The 22888-nt window shown below is 38.1% G+C and overlaps 1 protein-coding gene across 3 annotated transcripts in view; it reads right to left on the bottom strand.

The window, feature by feature from the left end:
• Nucleotides 1–2760: 2760 nt before the first annotated feature.
• The window catches only part of MLYCD (malonyl-CoA decarboxylase), a 45355-nt gene continuing 25227 nt past the window's right edge, over nt 2761–22888 (bottom strand). For 2 of the 3 annotated variants that reach the window (XM_077831512.1, XM_077831514.1), the window contains exon 5: nt 2761–4216. In XM_077831512.1, the coding sequence (XP_077687638.1) occupies nt 3683–4216 (534 nt within the window). In that variant the 3' untranslated portion in view covers nt 2761–3682. Of the gene's footprint in view, nt 4217–19036; nt 19093–22888 lie in introns of all 3 variants that reach the window. The other variant, XM_077831515.1, reaches the window with a different exon arrangement.

The following is a 22888-nucleotide window of genomic DNA, read 5'->3' on the forward strand; positions in this document are numbered from 1 at the left end:
AAACGGGTCTTTTTCTTCATGTTGTTATAGAGAAACAGAAAATGACAGGTTTTTGTTTGTTTTGTCTTTAATTTTAAAAGGCACCAGTCTACACATAGCATTGGGGCAGCGGGGTCAGACCAGGTCAGATCATTCATCCATCTAGTCTGGTATCAAACTATTGTCGAATCAAGGGGACCTTTCATAAAACTTCTACAGCACACTTACTCAGAAAGGGAGATTTTTTCCTCATCCCAGTAAGTGATCATCTTTTTCCCTAACACTATCCTTTATAACCACTCATAATTCTTATCTTAGCCAGTGTAACTTCAGATGAGTAAGTGCCTCTTGGGAATACATGCTTGAAAAATTTCAGGTTCTTAAATTTAAGCTGTTTTTCCCTTAGAGAAAATATTTAAACCCCCATTTTTTGCTCTAAGTCCAAAAATTAGGTTTTTTTTAAATAAAAAAAAAGAAGAACTTGCACACCAAGTTTCAGAAGGATGAAAGTTCAAAACGGTCCTGCTAGAACCCCTAGAAAACTGGGGTACTAACACAGAAGGAGCAACTGACTATTCACTATGGCAACACTAATGGGTGCCACTCCAGTGCAAGGTCTGGCTGACTTCATTTAGCAGGTTTTTAAACTCTTAAGTCCTTGAGAGTCTTTAAACATGGATAATATCCTCCCTTTAGGCAAAACTGACATTTTATATATAGCAAATGCTGAAATTTACTCCAAGAGGCATCGACAGGCAATTTTGGACAAGTTGAAGCGATGACTGACTGGAAAGGACTGGGTACACTCTGCACTGGGAAAATGCATCAAGAAGTACATGTGTTGTCATTCATACCTGATATTAATGGTCTCCATAGGGAGGACGTTTATCCTGTGAAGTCCCAACCCTACACCTTTGGCATCCATGAAAGGTTTGTCATGGCCTTCAATAGCAACAGGATTAAGCCACTGTTTATAATGCCTATCGGCGTGTGGTGCGGAAGCCTCCCAATTCCCACTGATTTCAGTGGGGGGAGGGGAGGATCAAATTTTCAAAAGAGCTCAGTCCCCAACTGCTTTTTTTTAGCCATATAAATAACTAGGTTTTTCAGACATGCTGAGCACCCAGCAGCTCCCACTGATCTTAATGGGTGCTGAGCAGGTCTGAAAACCCTAGGGAACAGCAGGTTACTCCTAACAGTAACTCTGGTTTCAGATGCTTTTTCCATATGGATCCCTCTCATGGTATGTACATGCCTCATTTATGCGTATTTGGAACCTTTTAGCTGGCAGTGTCCATTGGGGCCACGACATATTCCCTGCATGCCTGTGATCCCTCGCCTGAGGGCATAAAGGCAAGTACAGTCCCAAACACCACAAATGGCTTGTCCACATGGGGAGTTATTCCAGAATAGCTCTTCCTGATCAACTGTGTGTGTGGACCCTCTTAATCCAAAAGAAGAGCATCTTATTCCAAATTAGTTTAAAGTAGATTAAGCTAATTTGGAATAAGGCACTGTTATTATGGAATAAAAGTTTCCATAAATGGAGTAAAGCAGGGATAGGTAATCCACTTTAAATTCACACCCAACCTTATTCCACATTAACCTTCATGTGTACACAAGCCCACCGTTTACTCTCACTAGTTGAGTTGGTACACAGTGGGGTCAGTCTACTCTCAGGTATTATCAGAAAAAAACACAGCACCCCAGTCCTCACCCCATCAGTGAAACACTAGTTTTAGAATTAAAATAACTGTTTTCTTGTCCTGTCGGCAGTTACCTTTACTCTAGGCCACTGACTGATTGATTAGGCTGAGCTGCTTTCCCACCACTGACTAAACACCGGACAGTGTCCAGTGGGCACTACTCACACCAGAAGATTCCAGAAGTTTGAGTACTTAATTCCATAAGTGGGAAATGCAGAGGCAAACTGAAGAACTTCCTGATTCTTCTCAAAAACTTTACAGTGTTTTTTTTGGCTCATGTGCAATGAATCAGGTTAGTCAGAGCCAGTGAAAAAGCTATATTTTGGCAAGTTCTGTATTGCTCTCTGGCATTTTCACAAAAACTACAATTCAAATTGAGCAAAGAGTTGCTTAATTTTCCTTAAAAATTTTGGCAATACAATATTGCTCCCCCGCAAGAAGCTGGTAGTCATTTTTTTTAACTGGTATCTGATCAAAATCCATGGGTTTGCCTTAATTTGTTGACATAAGAGATACCTGCTGACTAGATGTGATGGCTTTTGGAACCATTCTTAAAAACATAATGAAAGCAGCATGGCATAGGCTAGTTGCCATTGCTAATGTGAAGACCAGCTGCTATGTAAAAATGACTTTGTTCTGAAGGGAATAGTGTGTAGTGAATCCAGCCTCTCTGCATCATCACACTCAGAAATCTGCCATCAGCTGAAGCCAGGGAACCACTGAAGCCATTTAATCTCTTTAGCAGATATTTAAAACAGGCCACTCAGTAGGTGGGAAGTTTTTTGTTTAGTGAACACAAATAATTCATTTGATTGCCCTTTCTCCTGGAATGAAATGGTACATCTGGACACTTAGGGATCCCTTCACCTTTACTTGCATAGGGAAATAGAAATGTTTGTGTAATTCTCTCAGGAATCTGGTCAGGATTTCACCATACATTGAAGAAGTCAAGAATTCTGCACTCCAAATCTGCTGATATCTGATCCATTGAAGGCAGTTATCTTATTTCACTGGAGACACTAACATCGAGTGTGACTGTAACCTGAATATGGTACATTTTGAGAGAGATATCATGTAACGTTTATAGGGCAAGATTTATTTTATTTTAATTTATTGCTTTACAGACCAAACCTGGCTGTTTACTATTAAAAAAGCTTCTTACCAACTTCTAAAATGCCCAATATAATTTATGGAGATTTAATATATATCCAAAAGCTTCATAATTAAGTCCTATAAGCAACAGACTCTCTTCTCTTATTCAGAACCACTGATTTTACTTATTAAACTGTAAATTTGAGCTATAGCAATCTGCAGATACACTGTTACACATACCTACAGCCTTGAGAAAAAGCCACGAAAATACAAGATATCTTGTTGCTCGATCAGAGCAATGATTCAGTGTTGGCACTTTGTACTGTACTTTGAAAGAGCAAAAGAATGGCCAAATCAAGAGGTTTTACCAAAAAATGTCAGGAATAAAGATGAAGACGATCTTAATGAAGAAATGCTGCAGATTGCTCTTCTGCTTATACAAATTTGAACAAAAAGTTGTCTTCGCCCATTGCTTTTATCTAGTTATTTGGATATTAATCTATTTAATATATTAGCATACTGAGGAGTTCCTCTGTGCTTTTAAAGATGTACCTTAAAACAACTATACTGATCCTGAGAACGACAACAGGGGCAGAGAACAGTCCACACAAGTTACCACTGGCTTGTAACCTTACTGAGATGAGTTTACACAGCCTTTAATACACACTTCCAGCTCATCTGAACATAAAGTATGGCAATAATTCAACCAGGCTTTGAGTATCTGGCAATGCAAGTAAAGAAAGTTATAGTAATTTTGGCAGACTATGTAATTTTTCATCCTGCTGTGACTAACAACAGAGCTCACTTTTTTATTACAAACATTCCCTTTTCAATAAGGACACCCCAAAATATCATACCCCTTCATTCAAATGAGAAATGTTTGCTCTTAAAATCTTGCTGTATATTTAAAGTTTGCTATTTTGTTGAAATTGAGACACCAAGGAAAGAACCTGTTCTGAGGCTTTGATGTGCTTTGTCCCAAGGTATCCTGCACTGATACTGGCTGTGTCCTCTAAGAAATACCGATAGTTTACCATCATGCCACATGAAGCAGTGATCCCACGGGGGCTTGTGTCTGCCATCCAGTTTATCCGCCACAGCACAGCACCATTCTGAAGATGAAAGTTTGCTACTGGATTAAGGGCATATCCACGGTGTTTCTCTCCATACAGGTACCAAGCACAGAGCCTCATAAATGGTGAATGCAATGCTTTGACCAATTTTTCTGATCTCACCCATTCGTTGTTAGTTAAGAGCCTCTTTAGCTTTTCAGCAGCAGGGTCACCTGTGATCTCAGAGATTTCTTTGCATTCTGCATCTGTAAATAGTTCATTTCTCCCCTGTTCCTTTGTTTGTGAGGACAGAAGTCCAATGAGCCACTTGGTGAATCCGGGGATAGGTGACAGACTAGAAAACACTTTGATCTGAGGAAATTCCCCCTGTAGACCAAAAGAAAAAAAAAAAATCAAAAATCAAGCATAATAATTGCTTTTTTAAATAAATGAGAACTCTGACTCAATAAGAACTCTCACCAACAACTGTTCAGGACAATTTACTGTCAGTAGGGACAAATGGTTTTGAGAAAAGATTATTTTCTTTAGCCAAAAGTATGATTTACTACACTAGCTACTGGTGTGTGCAAATACCATATAAAATCACCTCTGTCAATAACAGATTAGTTTCAGGTAAGTGTTTGCCATTCTGTTAATATTTTTCCTTTACAACTGATAATTATAATCTACACAGTAAACCTCATCTAGGTCTATAGGTATGTGTGTTGTGCCCATCAACATAGTACTGTGCCCATTAGCAATCCTACCCAGAGGAGTAAGGTGAAAGGATTTGGCCATTTTATGACTTTCCTGCATTTTTATTATAATTTTCCCCTCTTTTGATGTGAAGAAATGTATGGGTAATTAGGGAGGGAGGGAGGTAATGAGGCTTAGGCTAAATTTCTATAATAAACTCAGGAGGCTTCTTCCGATTAGATACAAAAGGCAGTGTGTCTTGTTTAGGTTTTTAGTCTTGACGTCAGTAGCCCTTTTAGATGAACTAGTGCCACTTAACGCAAGGATTTTTCTGAATCCAGCGTTTACTGAAGTCTGAGAAGAGATTATGTACCATTGGAAGCTACTTTTTGTACTATCCATGTGAACTGCAAACTCTAAGATAAAATTTTATGTTGAGAATAACACAGTTGATCCCATCAATCAACATTTATAGAATCAGCTGAAGTATCTCTTAGGTACTAACAGACACATGAACAGAAACCATTCCCTTTGGTAATTATGACAAAAATGAATGCTGGTATTGAGGTGCACTGATATCAGCACTAGCTGGAACCACCAAATTCACGGTCATTTGGATTTAACACATCAGGAATTAACTTGGATATCAAACCTGATGGGTGAAGGAGGGAGGAAGAAGCCAAAGTACAACAACGCAGAGTGCTTTTTAAAATTACTTTTCACACTGAGGGGGAGGAGGTTTCAGACATTTATAGACTTTACAATAACATCTTAACGTCAACATAAAATTGCCTTCACAATACATTTTTCTATTTTGAGTATTTTCTAGATCATCATTAAAAAATCATCTTCATTCAGATGCTATCTTAAACTGACAAATGCTAACGGCAATCATGCTGCTAAGGCACTGCACAGCAAATTTACCCTGTAAATTCTAAAATACAACAGTGCCCTATCAAGTGTCAGACACAAACATTGGAAGAAGAGCCCTTTTAAACTCCTGGATTTCCAAATGTAGGACTCAATCCCCTGAGCCCCTGTGGATGCCCAAAGAAGTGAAAAAGGCTCTGATGGGATCCAGCCATATAAAACAGCTTTCAGGACTAGAGTCTAAGAAACCTGAAATATGAAACACACACAAAACCCCAAAATGTATGTCTACACAATTTAATATTCTTAAAAACAATACAAATTCTGCAAGAATAAAGGAATCTCATGTTTGGTTAAAATATTATGCTGGTCACCAAGAGATCAAGATCAAAATACAGTTCTATATCCACTAGTCCTGTTAAAAAATAATTACGCATACTTGATACCCAATATAATATGGAGTCTGATTTTCAAAAATTACCCACACCTAATCTGTTTGTCAATTACTTTAAATACATACAACAGTCAGCATTTGTGCAAAGAGCTTTCAAGTCAAAATGTGTACGTGGCTATTTGTGCAAGCCAATACCAAATATGCATGCAAAATGACATGACAGCACCCCCTCAGGGAGCTTGGTCTGGCAGGGCAGTCAGTCAGCTGCTCCTGCCCGAGTCCTTATCGTAGCCCCATTCTTGGGCTATAAAGTAGGTTAGTCTCAGTCCTATTGGGGTGTTCAGATTTCCCATTACAACTGCAGGGGTTAGCTGGTCCTGGTTGTCAGGGTGTCTAGAAACCCCTTGGGGTCTTAAGTCTCTGAGGGATGGAGAGGGAAACCCAGGTGTACCCACGCCACTGGATTGCAGCTCAGGGCCCTTAAACTAGAGAGGTGATATCAAGACTCAACAACTCATTTTGCTGTGCCTTGAGTTCTTTCCTACCTCCCTTGGTTAGATAGGCTTCCCCAGCCTATAGATCTGGTTATCCCTTTGCTGGGGTTGTCTCTGGGTGGCTTCTCACCAGCTTGCTGGCAGTACCTTCCCTCTCCAGTTTTCTTTCTCCGGGGAAACTGTCCTGCCCCCTCTGCTTCTCAGCTCTTATTCTCCCAGCTGCTGTGAAGTTGCTAATTGGCACTGACAGGTGGTTACTGCATTAACTCCTTTGTCACCAGGCCACCATGGGGTCCACAAACCTCATCACATATACGCATCTGTACATACTACAAACTGAATTTGAATGTAACTCAAAATAGATTCCCCCGCACCAAACATTTAGAAGCTTGTCTCCTGCTAAAAAAAAGTCTTAAAACAAAACTCACACTTCGGCCTAATGCGACAGATATCCTCTGCCAAACATTGCAATCCAGCAACTGAGGTAGTATATTTATTAGTCAGCGGGAAACATAAAGCATGCTATTCATAATGTTAGAATGTCCTGACCAGTCATTATTTAATACGATCTGTTAGAGAAAGATCCTATTAGTGAGAAACACAAATGTTCACTCTGCAAAAGTTTGAGAAAAACGCCAAATATTTGTTAGCCAACCAAAGTAATTATTTGCCTCCTACTTTTTTAATGGTATTGCAGCAGTGCCACCAAACCAATGCCTCAAAAAAGTCACCGTACTGGCAGCTCTCCAATGAAAAATAAATCAGGGATACCAATACCATCCCTGTAATTCTAATTCAGCTTTCCACTAAAAGCACTGCAGGACTGCTTAATGCTGCAGATAAATAGTTAGTGTATTCTAGAAATTTAGCCAAGTTACAGAAATATAGAAAACAATTGAAAACCTGTATACATCTGAACACTGAACAACACTTCTTCTTGTAGCTATGGCAACAAGTTTAAAAACATTGGTGAAAAATATAATTCTACGGTACAATTTACTAAAATACATGACTTACATTGTTTACTAATTATATTGTTTACTAATTGCTACAGTAAAGATTCATACCATAAACTGATCTCCCATGACTGACACTCCTAGAATCATCTCTCTCTTCCTATCAAATCCCACACAATTCAATTTAAAGCAAGAATGAGATTGCCAAAGAACTCAAGTCACATAGACAATACAATACAGCACTGGTAGAATGCAGGCTGTGGAGCACTGAGCAGCATCACTATGTACACACAATTTTAATTTAGATATGGTATAAATTTTAGCTTGGACTGTCAAAGGAGCCCAAAAGGAATGGAAAATCAATGGAAAATGGGAGCCTAAATTCCTTTCAAAATCTTTGCTATATTCTCTAGGTGCCTGGGAGCTAGCAAACTGTTTCACAGATTCTAAGAACTTGAAAACATGGGGGCTCTGAACAATCTCAACAAAAGCAGAATGGACAGTGAGCAGTGATCAAGTTATAGAAACCAGTGACCCTTCAGGATAAAGTCTAGGGACACATCTCTGGTTAAGGGTACACAAAGAACATCATATACAAAAAGATTAAAAAAAAAAAAATCACAGAAGTGTGTAGGCAGTGAGCCTCAACTTTGATGCAAAAATTAAGTTATTTTAATATATTCTGAAATGTTAGGTTGTTACAAACTTGCTTGTGCCTTTATTAAATTTGAAGAATTTCTTACAAATACTTTTATACATATGATATTGGAGAATAATAGTGTATGTATTTAGTTTTTCCTTCTTGTTTTATTAAATTTCTTTAAATGCTTACAAATAGCATAAGCTTCTTTGGAATACTACCTGCTTAATACTACTGCCATATAAATAGTAAGATGTCTTATGGACACATACAGCATCAAATAACCTTGCTATCACTGTTTACTGATGAAACCAGTGACCCTTCAGGATACCTCTCTGGTTAAGGGTACACAAAGAACATCAGATAAAAAAAAAAAAAAGATTAACAAGATCACGGAAGTTTGTAGGCAGTAAGCCTCAACTTATATATGTATGTTTTTAATTGGGCAATTAATTATCTGGCAATTTCCCTATCAAACTCAGAAATACAAGTACCCTCTCCAAAGGTTTTCAAGAAGGAACAGAATCTTCTGTGTAGACTATTTAAGCTAAAAAGGCTCTTTAAGAATCATGTAAGTTTTAAAAAGGCAATTTTGAGAACTTGACTTTTTATACAAATGTATTTGTACTTATTTGAAATAGAATTTCAAATCCTACTAAACCCTAATAAAACTACAAGAATAGCTCAGAAAATGGGCTAAATACGAGAGTTAAAACTCTAACCTAAGACGTTCTGACAGCTCCCTCCACAAGAACAAAGACAGTTATTACAGATTGCATATTCATGTTCTAAAGATGCTACCAGGACCACCTCACTAATGTCTTCAATCACAGAATGGGTGACAGCAGTGAATATTCAATTTGAAGAACGCCCTAAAAGAGGTGTGTCTTGAACCTCTAGTCAAACTATGAAAGAATACATTTTTTCTGAATTAAGCAAGTAACATGAATTTTGCTCCCATCTGTTGACTTCAATGGCAAATCACACTCATCTCCTCTCATCCTGTTAATATCATCTCTTTAGAGCACACAAACAGCAGCATGACAACAAAGAACAAAGACGACCCCATACAGCATTAGGAAGGAACAACCTTCCAGTACAGCACTGCTTCTGGAACACAATGAGATCACTAAGATTTCTTTCATCCTTGATGTTGATTGCCAATGCACTAGATTTAATGTTTTCTTGTAATGATTTTAAATGGGATATTGAAATGCTATTCTACTTTATGATAGTAATGGCTTCTCCTGTTAAAACACCAAATTGGTTTAGATTATATATTTCCAGAGGGGAGACATATGCTAAACCTGGATAAACAGAAAGAAGCATTGGATTTAATATGAATATTAGAATTCTTAATATGCCTGTCTCAAGAGAGCTCCTTGAATGACTTCTCTCAAGTAATCTAATTTAAACACCTTCTTTGCTTTCACAAGACTTAGTTAAGATCACTCAGTTTTGCCCATTTATAAACTCTTTACGTCATCTTTAATAAACTAAAAAAGCACTCACCTACCCATAAACAAAAATTTATTTCCCCATCTATAAAACACAACTCACTACTAGTGTTGAGCGTGTACTTTGGTCTTAACTTATCTAGATAAAAGTGCCCCACCGGGGGCAGGCCCACTCTCAAAGGTATAATCTTGGTTAAAAAATTGCCACAGAGAAACATATACAAGAGATTGTAACTGCAGTAACCACTGTATATATATTTTTTGTTCTGTTTTTAAATTTTTCTTTCTTTCTTTAATACAGTCATAAATAATAATAGTGATTATTTTTTTATTTTTAATCGTGGTGTTCTGTAAGCCATGGCAAACAACCTCAGGTGACTCAGATAATGGGAGTCACATCCCTGAATGGATATTAAGAGAAGCAATTTGATTTGGCCTACCATTTCTTGTTTATTGAGACTACAGATTTTAGTAATTTGGGGGATAAAATTAGTTGATGCTCAATATCTTAACACCACTTCTTATCCTACAAGTTAATAAGCATGAAAAATTCAATTGCAAGTTGGGTAAAGGAATTAAAAAGAAGCTATACATGTAGCCTAAAGACAAGTGTCTACCACATTAGCATTAATGAAAAAGTAGCATTAATGAAAGTAACATTCAGCTCATAAGAACAGCCATACTGGGTCAGACCAATGGTCCATCTAGCCCAGGATCCCGTCTTCCGACAGTGGCCAATGCCAGGTGCTTCAGAGGGAATGAACAGAACAAGTAATCATCAAGTGATCCATTCCCTGTTGCCCATTCCCAGCTTCTGGCAAACAGAGGCTAGAGACACCATCCCTGCCCATTCTGGCTAATAGCCATTTCATTCCTGGGTAAGCTGTTTCAATGGTTAATTACCCTCACTGTTAAGAATTTGCACCTTCTGTCTAGTATGAATGTATTTAGCTTCAGATGCCAGCTGTTGAACCTTGTTATATCCTTGTCTGGTAAAAGAGCATTAATAGAAGTTTCTCTTTATGTAGGTACTTAAACTGATCAAGTCACCTTTTTACCTTCTTTTGACTAAAAGTAAGTAGACAGTGTCTTGCTATAAGGCATGTTTTCAGGACCTCAAATCATTTTTGTAGCTCTTTTCAAAACCCTTTCCACTTTGTCAGCACCTGTTTTGAAATATGGAAACTAGGAATGGATGCTGCATTTCAGTAACAGTCTCACTAACATCAACTAGAGGAAACAGCATGTCTCCACTTCTCATTGACATTTCTCCCACTAATACCTACAAGTATACACCAGCTGTCTTAGCCACACCCTCACATTGGGTGGTCATTTTCAATGGGTTAGACAAAGACCCACCCCAAATTCTTTTCAGAGTCACTGTTATGTAGGATGTTGTCCCCCATCATGTAAGTATGACCTATGTTCTTGGTGCCCAGACGTATGACCTTGCATTTGGCAGGATTCAAATGTGTGTTACTCAAAGGAGCTCAATTATTCAAAACATTTACATAAGTAATATCCACTAACAATAACCAGTTATTGATTTATGAAAAGATAACATTTTACAGAAAATTCTTCAGGTAATATTTACCTTGCAAATAAGCACTGAACTTTAGAGAGAGAGAAAACTCATGGAAGAATCTAGGCAATCTAAATGTGTAATATTTAGTGTAGATATTGATAGAGGTTTACACAAGAGCTACTGACTTATGTGTTTTAGGCTTTGGGCATCTACATACAAGTAAACAGGATGCATTTCCCAGGAAGCTATTGAAAATGATCACCCACAGCTGATCTGTGCTTAGCACCGGAGCTCAGGGAGAACCTCAATGAGTCTCTGATTCTGGGGCTGACAGGCCTACCTCTTGTGTAAGTTAGAGCAGCCCTATACCCAGCTGCCCATAGCTAGAGCCCCTGCGGAGATACAAAATGTGTATCTGCAAACACAGTCTGCCAATATCTGCATCTGCTCCAACAAGTCATTCCAATGTCCTGAGCTCCAGCATTAAGACAACGCATATAAGAAAAATATGTTTACATATAGTAGTATGGGGCTGCTAGTTTCTTGGGCTACTGATGACTCTGTTCATGTTTATTTTCTTGTCAGAAACACTCACACCATCAAGAAGCCGCTGGTGGTGGTGTTTTTGTTTGTTTTTTTCAGAATACTGCAGATCCCATCCTATTATTCGTGACTCATCTGAAACCGCTGCATTCCACACTAGCTGAACAATGAAAGCAACAGTCCAAGGTCACATTTTTCGCCAATGAAAGCAAAGCTTGTGTAGGAAAATAAGTTCTTACCAGGTCACCTTGAACAAATTAAAGTAGTAATTATCAACAACCCAACCAGAAAGTCAAAATCTGCTCCCAACTGTTATGTATTTTAGAAACTGTTAACCTGGGCATCCTGTCTAGTCTCAGTTTGCACGTATAATATGTCACTGTATCAGCTTTTTACCAGTTCTCTCAAATGCACACCTTGTCGTGGTTATCCATGTCTTTGTCACCTGCAGACGGAATTACCACAATGCATATTCTGTGACGAATATTTGAAAACTTCAGCTAGCGAGAAATGCATCTGTCCATATGCTTACCTATCAAGACATTTTTCATCAGTGCTCTGTAAATTACATTGGTTTTCATTTCTAGGTGCAACACAAGTTTTAACTTAAGCCCTACATGGATTTGTATCACTTGTTCCCAGAGACTACTCACCCTTGGTTATACCTGGAAGCTGAAACTAGACAAAATGCTCGAGTTAACAGTTCCTAGATTTGTACATCAGGAAACTGGTGCTAGAGTACTGTCAGTGGAGAGGCTGTTGGAAAACTGTGTACTGAATTGTGCTAGTCATACATATAACCCAACCCATTAATATACTAAACAATGTTAGAGAAATTATTGTCTACATTATAGGAAGACACAAAGGAATTTTTTTTGTTGTACATGTCTGATGCAGAATTTCAGAATTTAGCTGAAAAATGGTTGTGTAAGCCATGACAACTGGTTTGTGTGCCTTACTCCGTAAAACCTTGGTCTAGGTAAATAGCAGGTGAAACCATCTCACAAGAGAATTGTTAACTTCAAGTCTCCCTGCAAAACAAGTTAACATGCAAAAACCCAAGGCCACAAAAGCAGACCATTAAGATCAAAAAGAATTTGAAGGTACCAGTGGGGTTGACAGCAAAGAATAGATCACAAAAGTTAGTTTTAGTAAGGTAAGCAAAAATGTATTCGTTTAGATGTATTAGGTTAATTATTGTGATTTATGCATACAAATGTTTATTTGGGGTTTAGAATGGATAGGTATGAGGCAAAGTTATGGAACAGGGTATAAAAGACAATGATTGACAACAGGCATGGAAAAGACACAGGGGAAGAACACAGCAGATACCACAGATTTGAAAATAGCTGCCGTGTCCCCAGGAGAGGTAACTTCTCTTGCCTTAGCTGTTTTTGCTTGTATATGTAATTTATAGGTGCTAACAGCACTGTCTTAAAATGTACAAAATAAAGGCTACCAGGAACTGTTAAAGCTAAAGGGGAGTGGATCTCATCTGCCTTCCAACAAGCCCCGATTCTGAAATAGTTTGCCTCCTTGGCTCAGGGTCCAAATCTGTGGATCTTCAGGACACACCCTTGCAGGATCCCAGAGCTTGGGCTCCAGCCTGAACCCAAACATATCTACACACAATTTTTCAACCATAGCCCTGTGAGCCAAACTCAGCAGACGTGGACCAGTGTTTTTAATCCCCGCATAGACATATCTTGAAAGCTTATTTGTCTAGAGTGAGTTTGACTGGGTAGGGAGTATTTTAGCAGACACTGCCTTAATTTATCTTTAATGACTCTATTCTAATTTACATGTGAATCTAATACATTGAGTAAGGTTAATTCTATGAACTGAGATAAATATTGAGACTGGAATGTTTAGTGCAGCATACTTTCTCCCATGACTCCCTTTGTGCGTGGAACAAACCAATCTCTAAAGCCACTGTTCTGATCTCCTATAAATACCTCAGAAACCATCTCTATCTTGATGCCTATGGTAAAATGCCAGCTGACAATGGTTAGGTAGGTTGCTAGTAAGGACAACTAATATTTAAAGATCATTCCAACTGTTAATTGCTCAGTTAGGAAGATGTATTCACACATGCTATCGCTGTTTGCCTTGCCATCAACTTCATAATCTCCTCTATTTGTTCTAAATTAGACTAACTCTTTTGGGCAGGGGATGTGTCCTGCTATGTGATTACACGGTGCTTGGCGAAGGTGGGGAGGGTGGGTGGGTGGCTCACAGACCTAACTGGGGCTTCTTGGGCTGCAATAATACAAATAGTAGTGAAAATCCATATTTAGAAAAACATCCTTATGGGGGCATATACTTTAAAAAGTGTGTGTGCAGTTGTTTGCACCGGCAAACTGGATAGAGACCTGGTCCTATATGTCCTCACACTTTAGTAAAAAAGCCATGTCTATATTAGGAATGTTTTGCTGGTATAGCTATATCAATATACTGTACTGCCAAAGTGCTCCTATTGTGGAAACAACTTTTAAGAGCAAAACTGTGCTTTTGCTGATATAGCTTAATCCAGCCAGCTTCCATCCCTGACTGAAATAAGCCATACCAGTAAAAGTGCAGTTTTGAGGTCATAAATGTGTCTATACTATTTGTTGACACAGTGGTCAGATAGATATCACACCTCTTCATACCCCTGACTGCAATAGCTATGCCAACAGAAGTCTGTAATGTAGACATGGTCTTTGTCAACCTCTAATCAAGAAAATTAGGAGGAAGTTTACCATATGGGCAGGTTATTACCTAATTGCTCACTTTGAGGGTTACTTTGCAACTTCCTCTGAATTGTCTGGTACAAGCCACTGTTGGAGACAGGATACTGGACTATACAAATCAATTCCCATATTCCTATAAATTCAAAAGTCCTTCTAAATAAAGAACTAAATGCAAAGAGTGGTTATAAACATATTTCTAACTCAGTGGCTGTGTCTTTTCTGATTTAATGATATAACTTCATGACAGAATGTTTTGTAGCTTCCCTTATGAAAAATGGCAACAGGGGTTCCATTTTTGAAGTTATACTGGCATTTACAAGCAGATGTGTCACAGTGGGTTAATTTAAGGCAAAGTCAGAAAAAAAATGAAGAGTTTTACTGGAGGATGAAAACAAGTTTTAAAAAATTGCAATGCCTTGGGAAATCATGAATTGAATAACCTTCTGCTGCTCAAGCAGATGTCCACAAAGGTTAACTCAAAACATGTGAAGGGTTACAGAAATGTATTAAACATTAAGTGTTTAAACTGTAAGGGAAAAAATAGATAAAATATTGCTAAAAAGTTCACTCAGTTCTTTCATAATATTCCCTCTTCCCCCTAATATTTTACGGCAGCAAAATTAAAAGACTTTTTCACCATTCCTAAACTGCATCTTTTAGCAAATAGTGGTTGAAAAGATCTGTGTGTTTATTACATAACAAAGTTTGTACACAAGTTTTCCTTCTCTGTACATTACTCCCAAATCTACCTATTTTTCACATAAATAACTTAGCTTACACTGATGGCATGCAGTATCTTAACATCAACAAAATTCTTGCTTTGCTACACGTCTTAAGATGCTGCCACCAATTCACAGCTGACTCAGCACTGTAATTATATTGTTGGCCCCTTTAAAGTCACTGTGGATAGAACGGTGCTCCAAACAAATGTCTGCACTGAACTCAGGCAGCCTTGGAAAGTCCTTCACTTTTAGCTGACCCAAAATACAGAGCAAACAAATGCAATGAAGGAGTATTATCAGAAAGCTGAGCCCTTCTGCCAAAATTAGGCTGCCAATAATATTGATGATTATATGTTCCTCTTTTGCCCTCGCTGCCACAGCTCTGCAGAAGAGGTTCCATAAGACAAGTGCTTTCAGATTCCTCCCAACTGGTGCATGTAGCTCAGTTTGGGGGGAGGAGGGGAATAAAACCTACTGTTGTGGGAGTCATACTGAGGTCATGAGCAAGGTAAACCTTAAACACGTATTCAAGTTCACCAAAGAATCACTGAGTAGTATCACTTAGACAACATAATGATAAACACAGTATAAGAACTTAAGACGGAAAGAGGAAGAAAGGGCTCTTCCCCTTCAAATTGTCTAAGTCAATTTGGCTGAAGTCACCTGCCCCTGGTTCAGTCAGAGACTGAAATTACTGAGAGGGTAATCATGTAATCACATTAACTGTTTTTCATTTACAGGATTGTGTATAGTATTTAAAGGATGTAAAATATCTAATGGTGGTTCAAAACAGAGCCTGTCTGGTGTTGCAGAATTTGAGACAGGAAGTTCTCCACGTGGAAAAAAAAAATCAGTTCTCCCCACACATAAAATAAATAAATAATCCCATTGAACAATCTAAGAATCTTTGTCCAAAATCTAACCCATTTCCAGGTGGCTGTACAAAGATTGTAAACAGTGCTATATTTGATATTTCAGAGTTTCAAGAAATAACATTCTCTCATTAAAAAACTAAGTCTCTCATGTTAAACTAAGTATACTTTGCTACTTATTTGGTGTCAACACAACCGCCTGTAATCAGCACTGAAAAGGGTAATTTCCATACCTGCTTTAACTGAGAGCCAAGCGGCTAATTATCACAATTTACACAAAAATCACTTCCAAAGATATAACATAAGACTTATTCTGACATTAAATTATGCCAGCATCAAGCCAGCATTTCAAAACCTTGCAGGCAAGCCATCAATTTTCCACACCTACAGGAGAAGTCTGTTTCCCCCTTCATATATAAACCCCAACCACTTCCCAACAAAACTACAGATTCATAAAGGTTAGATATCACACTGGAGTACCTAAAACAAATAATACTAAAACATGTCAATTTCTCCCCTAAGAATGCAGAAGCAGTGTTAATGTTATGCTAAATTATTACAGCAATGAGAGCGGCTCACACAGTCTCAACGTACTAAATTTTGACACAGCTCTCAATCCTGGCCCACGTACGTTTAATTAGGCAGGATTGTGCCCGATCATATAATCCAAATCCAATTGGACACAAATTGCATCCTCCCAGGCAGCATGGGGCCATAAATTCTTGTAGTTTATAGGCACCACAATCACTAATAATGGAGAAGAGCGCTGCTAGGGAGCACGTGTGGGAAGTATGGCAAGGTGGAGTTTAACAAGGACAACAGGTAGAAAGGTATGAGAAAAAACTGTGAGCAATGGAAGGAAGGAACAAGTGGCAAGAGGCAGAAGGAAGAGGAAACAGCCAGAAAGAGGGAGAAGGAAGAGAGGAGAGAAAGAGTAAGAGACATTACAAGACAAAGGAAGGACAGCAGAGAACCTAAGAGAGATACCTCTTCTCAGAGACAAACAACATTGGCTCTAATAACCTTCTATGCCCCATCTCCTTCTTGCCACCAACCTACCCAAATCACATAACAGAAAGGGGAGAAATGATGTGAGTGGAGAAGAGGGGCCACAGAACTCATCATAAAAAAGTAAAATAAAATGAGAGCGTAGCCCTTCATTTTAAATGCTGTCAAGTTCCACAAATTCCAGCGCTGCGCCCTTCTCCACCTATTAGTTATGCAGACATGTTAGCAACAGTTTGTCTCGGTTTATTAACGCTGCTTAAAGGGCCTTTGATTAAACATCATCCTTCCCCTCAATATCTTGCAGAGTTAAATTAGGAAGATCAGGGTCTTTGTTAGGTATCTACATGCAAGGGGTCTTCAGCAGTCCTAGCTGACATGCGGTTGACATAAAAAAATCCTACCGCACACAAAGGAGTTTTTCTTACCAAAAATGTTCTGAAGCTGAAACAACGATGTTCAATTAAATAATGTCTATATGCTTACAGAAAGATTTTCTGAAATGTTATATTTTTTCTTATCCTTTCAGTAGACATACTGATCCTTTGTGCACCTGGGTGTTTATGTTGTCAGCATATCTTTATCCACTAAAGTAAACGAAGCTATGCTTTGATCTTAAACAAGAAATGTTGCTGAAAATTCAGTAATCAAAAGTTTTTTCTTGTCCTGAGTCCCCTCCATTATTTTCATTGAATATAGCCAATGTAACAGGCTGAGCCTCTGATTTTGTAAGACTGGAGACGCAATACATCTGTTTAAAAACAAGTGATCTTAATTTACAAGAACTGGTTGGAATTAGCCTGTTTGAAGTTGGTTAGAAATCACAGACTGATTAGTGGGGTGCCATTCATTCAGACAGAGTTTCAGAACAAAAACCGGATTTATGATACCACCTTATTTTGATTGCTATGATTCAAAAAAAATTATTTTTTAATATAAACGCTACTGGTATCCTGCTGAGTAAGCCCCTTTCTCTCCCTTCCCCCCATCCCTGTGGCAAATTACCATATTTCATACTGAAAATTAAATCTTTTCAGGATATAGTGTGCTATATGAGAGAAACATTCATAAAATATAATCGCTAGTAAACTGTGATCATTAAGTTGCTAGTTTATTGATTTAAAGCGTGTATTCATCCCAGCAAAGACAATATGCACCTAGAAATGTCATTACTATGACATTTTAAATATTTATTATTCCTTCACCTGCAGCTTTAATTTCCTTTAGGAAGCTAGTATATTTTGTTTCTGCAGCTGAGAGAAGAAGGAAACCATGACTGGTATGAATGCACTTTTGGCACCACAGAAAAGAGAACGGACAAGTGGATTGATCATTTTTGTTTTTCCAACATTATTGGATAAGGACCTATATATTCTTTACTTTAATGAGTCAAAAGGCTTCCATTTATAAGAGTCTGGCCTAACTGTAGTTCCGTATTACCTAGAGCTCCAATCAAGGCAGAGGATCCAGTTGTGCTAGGTGTTGAATAAAGAAAAACTAAACTCTCTGCCCCAGACAGATGCAATACACAAAAAAAGGGAGAGGTGCAAGGTACAGTAGAACAGTTATGCATAACTAAGAAGGCCAACGGGACAAATGTGAACACGACATTGCACTGAAACATTGTGATGAAACATTATGTTCTATTTTAGTGTCAGCAGTATGTTGCATAGATCCTTTTGTTATTTAAAAAACAAACAAACAAAAAGTTGACATCCTGAAAATGGGGTTTGCAGGACTGCTTCTTCACCCTGAAAATGTGAGACAGTCCCAGAAATACTTGGATGGGTGGAAACTATTGCTGTGTAGTTTTAAACACTATGCAACTCCCGGAGAACACAGCAACAAATGATACTCACAGTATTTCTAGTGGGTTCCTACAGGAATTAGTTCTTGGACTTATGCTATTTAATATTTTTATCAATGACCTGGAAGAGGACATAAAGTCATCCCTGATAAAGTCTGCAGATGACCCAAAAATTGGGGAAATGGTAAATAATGAATAGGACACGTCACTGATACAGAGAGATTTGGATCGCTTGGTAAGCTGGGCACAAGCAAACAATATGCATTTCAATATGGCTAAATGTAAATACAGCTGTCTAGGAACAAAGAACATAGGCCATACTTACAGGATGAGGAACTCTATCCTGAGAACCAGTGACTGAAAAATATTTGGGCATTGTGGTGGATAATTGGCTGAACATGAGCTCTTGGTGAGACACTGTGGCCAAGAGTCTAATCAGGTCCTTGGAGGCATGAACAGGGGACTCTTGAATAGGAGGAAAGAGATTATTATACCTCTGCACTTGGCATTGGTGAGACTGCTGCTGGAATACTGTGTCCAGTTCTGGTATCTACAATACAAGAATGATGTTGACAAATTGGAGAGGGCTCAAAGAAGAGTCATGAAAATCACTAAAGGATTACAAATATGCCTTATAGTGATTGAGCTTCTTGAATCTATCTATTTAGCTTAAAAAAGAGAAGGTTTAGGGGTCTCTTGATTACAGTCTATAAATATCTATACATGGGGAACATATATTTAATAATGGGCTCTTCAGTTTAGCAGAGAAAACATAACCCAATACAATGGCTGGAAGTTGAAGCAAGTCATATTCAGACAGGAAATAAGGCATACATTTTTAACAGTAAAGGTAATTAACCACTGGCACAATTTGCTAAGTGTCGTGGTGGATTCTCCATCACTGGCATTTTTAATGACTGGTTGTTTTTCTAAAAGACACGCTCTAGCAATAATTTTGGAGAAGCTCTGTGGCCTGTGTTGTATTGAGGAGGTCAGACTACATGATCACAATGGTCCCCTCTGGTGCTGGAATCTATTAATCTTGCTTGCCTACAGAATTTTACAGGATTCTTGTGACAGCTTCCGGTATTGTAAGATCAACATCATCTGGGACTATTTAAAACTTGAAAAGAAATCATTAAGAATGGTAGTTCTTTAAGTGTTTAAACATTCCTTCTTAAAGTTTGGCTGTAGAGGTGTTATGTGAGGAGATAGAAAAGTGCGAAGCAAAGTTTCATGATCCAATTAAAGTCTGCAAGTCAACTAGCATCTTGGCACTGCAGAAAAATAGAATAGCTAGAACCCAAACAAGGCAGAGTTGTTCTTACAAAAAGACAGACAGACAGACAGAAAGGAGTCAGACGTGGGATAAAAAGTGGCTTTTCATAGATTCAGAGAGTTTAAGGCCAGAAGGTACTATTAGATCATCCTACATATCACAGGTCATGACATTTCAGCCACTTACCCCTGTATTGAGCCCAATAACTTATGTTTTCTCCAAACATACCTTCCAGAAAGGTATTCAGTCTTGAAAGACTTCAAGAAATGGAGAATCTAACCAATTTCCTTAATTGTTTCTTCCAACGGTTAATCACCCCCACTGTTAAAAGAGCGTGCCTAATGTCTCATTTTAATTTGTCTGACTTCAGCTTTCAGACATTGGTTCCCTTTGATACCAGTTATTTGTGAAATGGTTTTCATTCAAAACCATGGAGACAAACCAAAATACTGTTCTGAGGTGGAGAAAGTGAGATGCCTTTTTGTAGACAAGGAGAATATTTCACTACAATAGAAAAGAAGTGGCTACGGCAGAGAAACAAAACACTCTCCTTCTAGAGCTTCACACATAGTAAAAATATCCCCATTGTGTGGGAAACGAGGTTAACACAACACATCATATATTGTTATTGATTGCCTACGTGGCTAGAATAAGGTACAATGAGGCAGCTTTACAAGGCACCAGAAGAATGGGGAAACAAGGGTGGTTGTCCATGAATCTGAAATTTCAAGAAATCAATGAACCTGCTGCATCATTAGTTTTTACTTTATTTAATGCAAAAAAGCTGAAAGAGGACAACATACAAATTATAATAGCATATCATCTCTTTGCAGCTACACGCTGTTCCGTTACATGGCAACTCTGCCAAAATTAGGTCACTTTTCTTACAAACAGCACAATTATGTAGGCGTACCAGGCATCTCATTTATGTAATTTAATACTCTTCCTGGTAAAGTACGTTGAAAGACTAACTGTATATATATTACAGTGAGACAAAATTAGGAATGTAAACAATTAATTTTTCAGTACATTAATTCCGAACTTCTTGTGTAAATCTCCATCAGAATCATGCTTTCTCAAGTAATGCTGCATAGCATAGCAGCATGTGGCATTTTAATGATAGGCAAAGGAGGCCATCATTCCAACCTCTATCAGAGAAGGTAACACTTCCAACAAACTCAAAATCAACTAATGTTAATCATGTTACGTGCAATGATAGAAGAATCTGTCATGATATAATAGGAACATCTAGGATAGTAAATTTTCAGCACACTGACCCTTGGTAGTGTGGATTGCTAAATAGTGTTTTAGCACCTACATTATTCCACATCTACACAAATGACCAGTCAAGCTACCCCGGCACAAGATACTTTATCTACACAGATAATCTGTACATCACCACAAAGCCCAAGGAGTTTGGCATATTAGACAGTACTCTGGTGAACACCCTAGACAAGTACTATGCAGACAACCGTCTGTAAACCCAGCAAAGATGCAAGACAGTGCATTCCATCTCAACAAACAAGTAGCCAAATGTGAACTCAATGGCAGCTGGCTTGGGACAAAACTTACTCATTCCATAAATCCTATATATCTTGGTGTTACTCTCAACCGCACACTCTCCTTTAGAGATCACATTGAGAAAACTAAAGCCAAGGTTAGCAGATGAAACAACATTCTCAGGAAGCCGGCTCCCAATAGTCAAGCACCTACCATCCAATGCGGGTCAGCTCTGGACTACATTGTATTGACTTCAATGACTCCGCACTGGAGTTGCCCAGTCTAGAGATGTGATGATCAAGTCAGGCTACATCACTGGCCCCAATACCTGTAACTGCGGCAGAGAGCCTCAAAATATGAAGCATCTCCTGTGATGCCAGCTGTTGAGCGCACATGCTCTTCCAGTGACCTGGTGGACTGCAATGACCAGGCAATCACATGTGCACAGATGTGATGGGAAGCAGTATTGGGACACTACATAAGATTTGAATTACTCACATGAATCTGTCAAATTCTCAGTGATTTTCCTACAACACTTTATTTGTTTAAATCATGTAGTTTCCAGAATCACCAAAAATTTTAAGCACTGCCTGACCAGACTTTTAGAAGAACACGCGTTCTATAAACAGGTGAAATAGTTTCACATTAAACAACATTTGCAGAGGGGAGAATATTTTTGTTTAAACAAATATGGCTTAAACATCTGATCTAGAATGACATAGTCCTGCAACAATGACAAGTGAGGTATACTGAATAATTATTAAATATATTTTCATGCTTCTGTTCTCCACAGAGTGTGACTATTTTAATAAATTCTAATAAATTTATGTTTCACCAATTTATTCCAGAGAAGGGGAGTTTACCAATACTGTAAATGTTACTCGAAAGAAATATGGGTCTCTTTGTTCTTTGAAAGAAATATGGGTCTCTCTCTAGCTACAGAGCTGTCCTAAGTGTACTGTAAAATTCCAGAAAAATTTCGTCCATCCCCTCTGGAATATCCATGACTAAGACATTTGTTTCATTTGAATGAATAGCATTTGCTGCCTCTTCATCCAAATCGTTTGGCGAGCTGACACCTTGACTTGTTCTTTGGTCATAAACCTTTCTTTTTAAGCAAATCAGCACCATTTTGGCCTTTTGCTATTCATTACATTAAATCTGAATTGTGTAGTAGCCAGTGGAGCTGCAACAGACTGAGATGTTTTACATTCGATACAGTGATGCTATACCTGTATTACTTCTTTCTGAAGAAACTTCAATCATTTTCTTCTTGATTCTACTGAAGTTTGTGATTACCCAACCCATGTACAATTTCCTGAATAAAAGACAACAAAGAATAGGTTGCTGGGAAACTTTTTAACTGCTCTTCTGACATACTTAAGCCCGTTTCATCTTTCTAATAATAAAACTTTCTGGGAAATATAAGATGAAATGAAATCCAAGTTTTTCAGTCTGAGGCAATTAAGAACTTTGAATTTCACAAAAATTCCCCCAGAAAAAGAGAAAATATGTTTCATAAATCATTCAGTTCTTAACATTTTGAACAAGCTTTCAACTCAGTTTG

Source organism: Eretmochelys imbricata, chromosome 12 (genome assembly GCF_965152235.1).
Source record: "Eretmochelys imbricata isolate rEreImb1 chromosome 12, rEreImb1.hap1, whole genome shotgun sequence".
In the NCBI taxonomy this organism is placed as follows: domain Eukaryota; kingdom Metazoa; phylum Chordata; order Testudines; family Cheloniidae; genus Eretmochelys; species Eretmochelys imbricata.